The sequence below is a fragment of the Eriocheir sinensis genome, unplaced genomic scaffold (assembly GCF_024679095.1).
Source record: "Eriocheir sinensis breed Jianghai 21 unplaced genomic scaffold, ASM2467909v1 Scaffold598, whole genome shotgun sequence".
NCBI lineage: Eukaryota > Metazoa > Arthropoda > Malacostraca > Decapoda > Varunidae > Eriocheir > Eriocheir sinensis.
The window spans coordinates 105,001-115,371 of NW_026111940.1; the positions used below are offsets into that span (position 1 = coordinate 105,001).

The 10,371-nt window shown below is 40.5% G+C and overlaps 2 protein-coding genes across 2 annotated transcripts in view; both read right to left on the minus strand.

The window, feature by feature from the left end:
• Positions 1–3,042, minus strand: part of LOC126993287 (dnaJ homolog subfamily C member 17-like) — a gene marked incomplete at its 3' end in the record, with an annotated part of 107,961 nt that extends 104,919 nt beyond the window's left edge. The window contains exon 1 of the mRNA XM_050852245.1: positions 3,022–3,042. Coding sequence (XP_050708202.1) covers positions 3,022–3,042 — 21 coding nt within the window. The remainder of the gene's footprint in view (positions 1–3,021) is intronic.
• A 2,190-nt stretch (positions 3,043–5,232) lies between these two features.
• LOC126993288 (uncharacterized) lies at positions 5,233–8,783 on the minus strand. Its single transcript, XM_050852246.1, has 3 exons — positions 8,482–8,783; positions 6,538–6,667; positions 5,233–5,695 (listed from the first exon to the last, which is right to left on the minus strand). Exons 1-3 carry the CDS (start codon positions 8,765–8,767, stop codon positions 5,233–5,235), a joined length of 879 nt encoding a protein of 292 aa, XP_050708203.1. The 5' UTR covers positions 8,768–8,783.
• Positions 8,784–10,371: the final 1,588 nt, after the last annotated feature.

Consider the following 10,371-nt stretch of genomic DNA (forward strand, 5'->3'; position numbering starts at 1 on the left):
GAGAGGGTTTTCGAAGAAAGTATTAGCCCTTTTTGAAACTGATACAGGAAATTCTTCCCACCAACTCTCATTTCTTCTACAGTCTGAATCATTTTTTCCAAAATTTTAGGTCCTTCTACATCAATGTGCCTATCATTTAATTTGAATGTTGTCTTTAAGTCTTTCACACTTCTCTTGATGATTTCACGGATGCATGAATTTGTCACATTTTTGCATCCTTTGCTGCCATCCAGTTTGAAGCCTGAACCTAACAGATTATTTCTGATTAATTTGATGAGATGAGGAGCATCGGCAGATACAAAAAATTCGCGGTCATTGGATGCTGGATTCTTAAAGCTTGGGTTTTCAGTGTTTACACCAAGTGTTTGTAGCAGCTTGAGATTTGTCGATCCCATGTCAGATACCATAGCAGCCACAATCAATCCAGCTTCTTCCACCTTAATAATCATGTCATTCAATATGTCTTTCGTCATGTTAGCGTCAAAGTTGTAATACACTAGTTGCTTCCAAGGGGTTGTCAATCCCCTTAACATAGCACATTGAAGTCTGTTTTTAGGTTTATATATCATATCACTGCCTTTCTCATTCGTCCAGTCGGATGCAACACTAGTCTCATCAAATGACAACACACAAAGGCGCTCATAATCTGACATTTTTTCAGTTTTTTGGCTCAAAAGCTGAATCACTGGTAACAGCACACCAGGTTCAATATCTAGCTGTGACACACGGCGGTTAAGTGTACTAACAGATGGGAGAGGAAGATGTTTATTTTCCCTCAGATATTTGTAAGCTTTTGGACTGTAGCTGTGCAGTACCATTGCTTCAGCAATATCATCATCAGTGTAATTTGCAAGTTGTTTGCCACTTACCATTGCATCAAACTGTTTATCTGAAAACAATTTCCCAAGTCCGTTCTGCATATCAGATACACCCCTTTGGTATGACGCTTTAATTTGACCTTGTAAGATTTTTTTTTCTTTTTCCCATTTTTTTTTTTGCTCATTAAGCAGAGCTGTTTTTTTCCCGTTTTAAACTATCTACCAGTTGCTGAAGTTTTGCATTAACCTCAGTCAAGTGGGCAATATATTAATTTAGGTTACCGGTACCACTGACAGGCTGTGAAGGCTTGCATATATTTGCATTAGTTAAAGGCTTCGAAGAACCTGCAACTGCAAAACAGTCAGAAAGTCGATTTTCTTGCAACACAGATGATACCATCTTCTTACCCAGGCATTGTGCATTTCCTGAAAATTCAATGATGTTCTGTATATTAGTAGTTGAGAGAGAGAGAGAGAGAGAGAGAGAGAGAGTTAATGATCGAGACGGGAACAGATGACACTCAGGTTTTTTTTTTTCAATTACATTAAACAATAAGAATAGTAACACTCATTACTTGCCTTCTTACATTAACAATAAAAATATTAATACTAATTTCTTGCTTGCATAATAATTATCTGAATAAGAGTTATGGATCATATTTACAAAATTGTGATGAATGAATTGATGTAAAAGTATTAATGGGAATTCCCATTCCTGTGACCAGCTTCCTGTGTTAGACATCCACACAATATGCCACATCATCCTAAGTAATTATCGCATTATTTCTACTCCTACCAAAAATACAAAGAGGATACACTGGCACAAAATATTGACATTGAGCAATTTAATATAATAATATTCTGAAGCAATCTCACCTGTATCTGATGGTAAATGTCGTGTTGGAACTGCTCCAGGCTTGAATTCTTTGCAACTTGGAGGCACCGTTTCCCAAGTAGTTCATATTTTAGATTTCTTTTAAATGCTGACTGTTCAAAATGCTTGCTGTATACCCGCTGTGTCATGGAGTTGAAATGATCCTTCCTCACACACAGCTGTGTCCATCTGTCTTGAGTCTCTCTATGTTTCGGAAAGCGAAAATAATGATAATTTGATTTTCCTTTTGAATAATTGTAACAGTCACGCACTGCACAACTCGGCATTGTGACCGATGTTGGCGCGGAACAGAGAGAGAATGGGAGAGAGAGACGCACCTGAACACCTGCCCGGCAGCTTGCTAACTGAGCCAAGGTCCCCACTCAGACCTCTTGTGAACCCGCTGACGTCTCGGATGCGCAGATCATAAAAAAATCGAACGCTCGTAGGTCGACCTCTCTATCTGTGGGCCTTGCGCTGAAGTTAGGTCAGCCTCAAAGCGGTCGGTGCGAAGGAATTTATCCATCCCGAGTTCTATGTCAAATAAATTGTAGTGAAATCCAGACTGTCCTTAATAGAAGGTTTATTTGACATAGAACAAAATACCTGGAAATAATATTAACAGCACCGTGAACAAGTATAGAAGCATTATACATCAGGATATACAATATAACCGTATACTTTACAACACAGTATAGGTTAGTTACCCACTTGGGCTATGGCCGGACTTCGAGTGACCACGACCCAGGGTTACAGAGAAGCATGTTGCCTCGATGAAGCAGCGAATTAAACATTACCGAATATGAACTCGAATAGCAAATATGAAACAACGAATCACCACACACGTAATCACCCGATACTTTTTCTCTTTTTTTTTAAATCGATGTTACATCAATCAATCAATCTGTTGGGGCATACGCCGGGGGATGCGTCGCCTCACCCACCCTACGACGCCAGGGCCCGTATTCTACATACCTTCATAACTTCTTCTGACGGTCATAGCGGAGCAAAATGGCGCATTTCAGACATAACTCCGTCAGAAACTCTTATGGTCGACCATAAACTCTTATGGACGACCATAAAATTGCGCGGGACGCTGAGGTCGGGTTCACCCTGTCATAACTCTGCTTATGACCGTCAGAAGCGCGTCAACATGGCAGCCCCACGTCAACACGCTCCCCAGCCTTTTCGAAGAAGAGACGTACTGAACGAGCTCAGCGATGCTGAGCTTATCAGGAGATACAGACTTGACAAGGAAGGTATTTTGTACGTCACTAATCTTGTGAGGGAAGCCTTGTCAAGTGACACCAAGAGGAGAAACCCACTCACCCCGGAGATGAAGGTGATCATCACACTACGGTATCTTGCCACGGGAAAAATGCAAATGTGTAGCAGCGACGACCTCGGCCCATCACAGCCCAGCATCAGCAGAGCCATCACCCAGACCATTGACGCCCTTGCAAACGTCAATATTCTCAAGCAGTTCATCAGCTTCCCCACCACCCAAGACGTTACTGAGGCGAACAAGGCAGACTTCCTCACCATTGCAAATTTTCCCGGGGTTATTGGTGTCGTTGATGGGACACACGTAAGGATTGTGGCACCAAAGGAGGAGGAAGACGTGTTTGTCAACCGCAAGGGATATCACAGTATTAATGTGCAGATCATATTTGATGCCAACTATCGAATACTGGATATCCTAGCGAAGTGGCCTGGCTCAGTGCATGATGCACGTATTTTGAATGGCTGTGGAGTGGCAGAATTGTTCCAGAGAGGGCATGTGCCACCAGGTAGTCACTTGTTGGGAGACAGTGGCTATCCCAGCAAGCCATGGCTCCTGACACCTTACCTGCGACCTCTGCCTGGACCTCAGTCACGCTATAATAGGTGAGTAGATTGTCTTTATTTTTCTTTTGGGTATCAGTATACTGTAGTTTCTTACAATAAACATGTTGAATGTGAGATCCGCTAAAAATTTTGTAGAGTTGACATGCCACGCACTACCAGGTGCAATTAGCAAACTGAGCCAATCACAACAGTTACCTATTATATACAGAGTTCGGATAACAGGTTAGGCTAAGTTTCGACTGATCGAAAAAAACTTAATTATTTAAGTTCATTTTAGAATAATAAAAAAAAAATGAAAATAGCAAATAAATCAGGAAAAAACTCAACCTAATCTAGATTAACTGGCAACAAATAATACACATATTATATCAGCTTAAATAATAATTAATGACGTTAATAATAAGTACATCAAATTTAAAGGAAATAATACACCTTTTCACCTTCAAATTTAAAGAAAAAGATCTTTAAATAAAAAAAAGTCAGAATTTTAAAGAGTTGATTTTCCTAGTAAAAAAGTTTACCAAATTTAAAAAGTTGACTTTTAAATTAAAACACTTGACTCTCAAATTACAAAAGTTGACTCAAATTTTAAAAAATAGATTTCAATTTAAAAAATGTAATTAAACTGAAAAAAAAAATGTCAAGGACAGTCAAATTTAGTCATGCAAAATCAAATTTAGTCAAGCTAGGTATGGCAAGTAGTGAATTTACCCATAGTTAATGGAACATAAGTACTTAATATTGACTGCCATTATCATTTGTATTTTCTTTTAGGGCCCACAAACGGACACGGAGTGTTGTGGAACGGGGAATAGGACAGCTCAAGCGCCGCTTTCATGTCCTACACAGCGAGGTCCGAGTAACTCCCCCGGTGAAGGTGTGCAAGCTGATACATGTATGCGGCATGCTCCACAACATCTGCAAGGACAGGAATATTCCCATTCCTCTCGATGCGGCTCAACCTAACGCTGAAGAAGTGGATCTTGCCATGGCACAACCTGAAGGTGTGCAAGTTGTGCCGCCACTTCCAGCTGGTCAGCGGAATGAAGGTCGCCTGTATCGAGATGAATTCTGCAACTTGCATTTTCAGTAAGTTGGATATTTTATACATATATGTTTTTCGAATTGAATCTGGGAAACACTCATTTCTTAAGAATCTGCATTATTCTGTATCATTATTATTATGAAACTACCTACTAGTTAATTTGTTTTTCGTTCTAGCAATGGAGACTGAAACCCGTTCCTCAGCACGACTGGACAAGTACATGCCAAGGTACTGTTCCACTTGCATTAATAAAGTAATCAATCTATCAATCAATTATAACCCATATTCCTTTTGTAAACATTTGCAAATTAACATTCCTCTCTTTGTTGTCAATACTCTAAAAACACTCATAGTACTCCTTCAATCTTCTTATACACTTACAATTACATTCCTATTCACACCCTTTACATTCATAGTTCATACACACCTTTTCATTCTTTTCTCATGCTCCCTTCACTTCCTTCAAGAACATCTCCCTATTATTCCGAAAGTCATTTCTCACCTTCCTTCCTAGCTCTTCACACATTGCCTTTTTATTCTCCATTAGTGTTCTTTTTGCATTTTTTTTACACATTCATTTTAATCTCTTTTTCCAGTGCATTTGTACACTGTATCATTCCTGCATAAGCATCATTAAATTAGTACAACTAAGGTTTCACAATCATAGAACTATGTGCATCCTTGTCCTTTTCAATTTGTAACTTCAGCAAAATTTGTTTAAGACGCATGGCTTCCGCTTTTTCTTTGGCAGCTGCCTCCCGTGCCCTTTCAGCTGCCTCCTGCGCCCTTGCAGCTGCCTCCTGCGCCCTTGCAGCTCCTGTGAAGGCCCGAGCACAAGCCGCCACCTCCTCTGCGGCTGCCTTCATGGCCCGTGCAGCCTCCTCCCCAGCCTGTGCAGCTGCTGCTGTAGCTCTTGAAGCTACAGCCTCCTCCTCACCAGCTGCCACCTTTGCTTGAGCAGCTGCTGCATCATCCTCAGTTGGCACCTTCCCCCGGGCACCCCCCTCAGTCTGTGGCTGCAGGGTGGGCTCAGGCACAATTATTACTGTTGGTGCCTCAGCACCTCCCTGACCTACAATGAGCTGGCTCGCTGGCTCTGCTGCGTCTTCACTGCAAGTAATGTAAAAAGTCATGGAATGGGTGTACAAATGAGCAGTTATAAACTAATGCAGATCTGCCATAGGGTATCTTTTTCCTTTCATATACTAGGGAGTAAATATGGCATAGTGTTATGGAAATGGAAGGTATACTCATACTAAATTAATGACAATCAATAAGGTCTAGAAGAGTTGCATATATTTGCGGGGATTGATATTAAGAGGAGGATTCAATGAGTTCTCGGCCTAACAAAGACGGAGTGGAGACAGGAGCCCGCCAATGCTGTAACATGTTGGTATAGGCTCCAACAAGTAATGCATGGGCTGGCATCCTTTCAGCATTTTCTATTGAGTTACACGGTGACTTTTCATAAGTGATTCACCCACCATTCTTCAGGGACGGAATTTCATAATTGAAGACGAGATTGGAGAAGTGCATCACATTCAAAGGTGGTTACGTTAAAACATAAAAAAAAGAAGTGGAGTGAACCTTTGCTCTATTTTTCCTCATTCTGAGGTAGGCCAAGAACTCATTGAATACACCTTAATTGAGAAGTACTATGAACCAAGGTAGGATTGCATCAATTGATAGAAGTTGCTGTAGCTTTGACGTTACCTGCAGGTATAGTTAACTTGAACTAAAGCCTTTAATTAAACAATCTATTCCAACAGTAAAGATATATCTCTCATATGTTCTTTCCAAGTGATGAGTTATGTTTCTAGTGTTTTGTAACATACTGGTTGAAGCAAATGACAGGCTTTTATTACTTTTGCTAAGCAGAACTGAACATATTTAAAAATGAGAAGAATAGAACTAAAGAGTGTACTTCACAAATTAAACAAATAGATACATACATGTCGACAGTCCTTTGATGTCCAAGGTCATCAATCTCCTCAAATCCCATGATGACCTTGCTGTCTTGCCCTAAAATGTCCCCTACAAGCTCATCAATGGGGTCAAGGGGAGGGGGTGGAGGGCCGCCACCTGGGAAAAAATAAAAATTCATGTATTTTTTGCTTTTTTCCCCTACTACTAAAGCACTACATTAGTGTCTTCTCAGAATGTAATGCTAAAGTGGATTATGACAGGTACTTTACTGAGATGTTATAAAACTTGTTTTTGTCTCCTGCCTTTAACTTGACCTCTCTCAACGAGAGTGTATCAAGACACCTCTTCACCCGGAATTGACCTCTCTTTTGACTACTCTATACTATCTTCTGTTGTGAGAGCGGCAATTAGTGGGCTTTTTTTCTACACTTTTTGTTGCCATTGAGCCAACTCTTTTGTTGTAAAACAAAATTATATATATAAAAAAAATAACTGCTGCACTCCCACCACTATTCAAGGTTGTGTGTGTTAGAAAGGAGCATTTCTTCCTCTTTCATACTTTATCTTGCAGGCATCTCTGATGAAAGAAAGTACGAGTAATAAGGGTAATAATGGACTCTACATAATATGCATTACAAACTTAAACTGATTTACCCATATATATAAACTAAACTGGCAAATTTATGGCAAATAGCATCCTGTTTCTTTCAATACAAAACTATTTCATGTGATTGATTTCCATCAAGCAGTTGTCTGTTGATGGCAACAAGTATGGGTATTGCAACATACTTCTATAAATATATATATATCCATGTTTATATATATATATATATATATATATATATATATATATATATATATATATATATATATATATATATATATATATATACACACAAGACTCATTTTAGTACCATGCCAGTATTTCATTACCTACCTTATATAACATCACTAGCTCTTCATATATCTTTTCTACAAGTGTTGAAGAATTATGGAAACGCTTTCAAAATTCAATTCAAAGACTATTTATTGTTGAAAATAGGGGATAATATTCACGAAAGCGTAGCCCCCTATGGCGGCGGCCGCGGCGACGGTGCAGCTGGTGCTGTGAGAAATACCTCCTCGCAGAAATAAGACATATATATGTGGGGAGGGTCCATGGGGTGGTGCAGCCCCCCCTGGTTAAAAGGGGGCGTCGAGGGGGGTGCTGCCCCCCCGTTAGCAGGTCGTAAAGTTCGGTTGGAGAAATTTAAATATGCTCTCCCACCTTAAACCTTCTGCGAGATATTTTGCATTTGCACCGTTGCCGCGGCCGCCGCCAAAGGAGGCTACTCTTTCGTCAATATTATCCCCTATTTTCAATAATAAATAGTCCTTGAATTGGATTTTGAAAGCATTTCCATGATTGTTGAACATTTGAAGAAAAGATTTATGAAGAGCTAGTGATGTTTCATAAGGTAGGTAATGAACATAAGAACATAAGAATGTTGGAGTCTGCAAGAGGACGGTAGGCCTATACAAGGCAACTCCTTTGACCCTAAGCTCCCATGTATCTAACCCCACCTGGTATCGCTGTCCATGAACTTATTTAATCTATTTTTTAATGTGACAATTGTATTGGCACTCACCACATGACTGCTAAGCCTATTCCACTCATCCACAACCCTGTTGGTAAACCAATTTTTGCCTATGTCCCTGTTGAATCTGAATTTATCCAGTTTAAACCCATTACTTCGTGTCCTACCCATACATACTGGCATGGTACTAAAATGATCTTTACCCCATATATATATATATATATATATATATATATATATATATATATATATATATATATATATATATATATATATATATATATATATATATATATATATATATATATATATGATATTCAAAGTGCTCAGAATGAGACAAAAATGTGTAATGGGTGTTTATCAGTTAAAGCTAATATATGAAAACTTACTTACCAGTTCCATTCCGATGATCTCGAAAGTTCTTCAGCTTCATCCTTGACTTAGAAGTGATGGTGAACCATCGCTTCTTTACCTCTACGGCCGTCCTCTCATGGTGGAACTGTCCATTCAGGTCGGCCGTAATCTTCATCCAGACATCGTGTTTCTTTTGGTTGGAAACACCAACCGTCTTGAAGTTCCTCTTCAATACATGGACTTCGTCCCTGTATAACATTGCCAGCTGGAGAGACTCGTCGTCTCCCCAGTTAGCCTTCCTTTGACGTTTAGATTGAGAATCCATGCTGTGCTGGCCGTGAGTAAACACTACCGAACAGCTGAGAGGGCGGTACATTTGTTTACACACTTTTCAACGGGAATACGTTTCAGCGCATTTTCTCATAACGAATTTCTATTATACCATTTCTAACTTCCCCAAAAGTCGTAATATGAAGTCAAAATAATTTAAATCAAAGAAAATTATGTCAATAATATATTATATTCCATAAATTTAGAGTTAACAAATTGTGAGCCGTGCGTTCTAGCGGCTCACGGTGTTGTTGATTTACTGCGCTATGGCCGACGACAAGAAGAAGAAGAAGAAGACTTCTGACGGTCATTATACTGACGGTCATAAATTATGTTAGCTATGACGGTTAGTTATGGTCGACCATAAGCACTATGTAGAATACGGGCCCAGGGGTGGGGGTCCCGCCGAGCAAGTCTCCATGCAGGCCCGTTTCCCATCCTGAGTACCTCCTGGCAGGATCTATCGACTTGCTCTAGCCACTAACTCCGTGGGTGTCCCCTTGGCCTCCTCCACTCAGGATTGTCTCCCTTTTCCTTGCGCACGGTGCGGACGCGATTATCCCCTCCGGCGCAGTCGGGCAGCCTAATGGGGGGTCTATTTTAACCTCTGTATCTCAAAAACTATTCATCACAGCTAAAATACAAAAACACCATTGGAAAGAGGAGGTCCAGATCTATAGGAGTCGGTTATGTATGCCTCTCTTGCGAACGTACATGCACGTTCAGGGAGTGTTGAATGTTAATACTTACGTCGGTGCGTGCGGGATGATAAGCCATATTGAGGGAACTGAGGAGATCTCTTCTTCAGATTCTGACAAGGGAGTATTGCTAACTGTAATATTTACAACTATTTGGTCAAAAAATCAGTCAGGTGATAGGTGAAGCTATGCAAAAATGATGCTATATTGGGAAAGAACATCCACCAGTTACTCGTCCGTAGATTTGCCACGCTGGGCTGATATGATTTTCCACCAAATTTAGTGAAGAACCCACTGATTTTCCATTCCTGTGTTGTGAGAATTAGTGTTGGAACACTCTCATACGAGGGAGATTTGAGTGCGGGTGGAGTTCGCAGCGAGCATTTAGCACCAGCAGCAAATACGCCTAACGCTTGCTGCGAGCGTTTAGCAATGAAAGGGTTAAGGAGACAACCCGATGAGCAGGATCAGCTTCAGGGTAACATGTGACGTGCCCGTTTAGCAGGAGTTGGCGTTAACGGACTATGCAGGTAATATATTTCGAATCAGTCTCACGAAGTAGTCGCTGGTTCGATACAAAGTCGCTCCAGCGATATCCCATGATTCTTCGAGTCCCCATTTAGTGTCCATGTCTCACAACCATAGAGTAAAACAGGGAGCACAAAGGACTTGACAATCCGAATCTTCGTCCTTCTGCACAGGTATCGACAACGCCATATACTCGTGTTGAGCGAGTCCATAACACCGTGGGCCAGACCAATCCGCCGTAAGACTTCCTGGTCAGACTCACCGTTGTTATGAACTATGCTACCAAGATGCGTGAAGCTTTCTGATATATCAATGTCCTCTTCACACGCATGAACAGACTGTACTGTTTCATCTAGCAAGCCTTCAAACACCT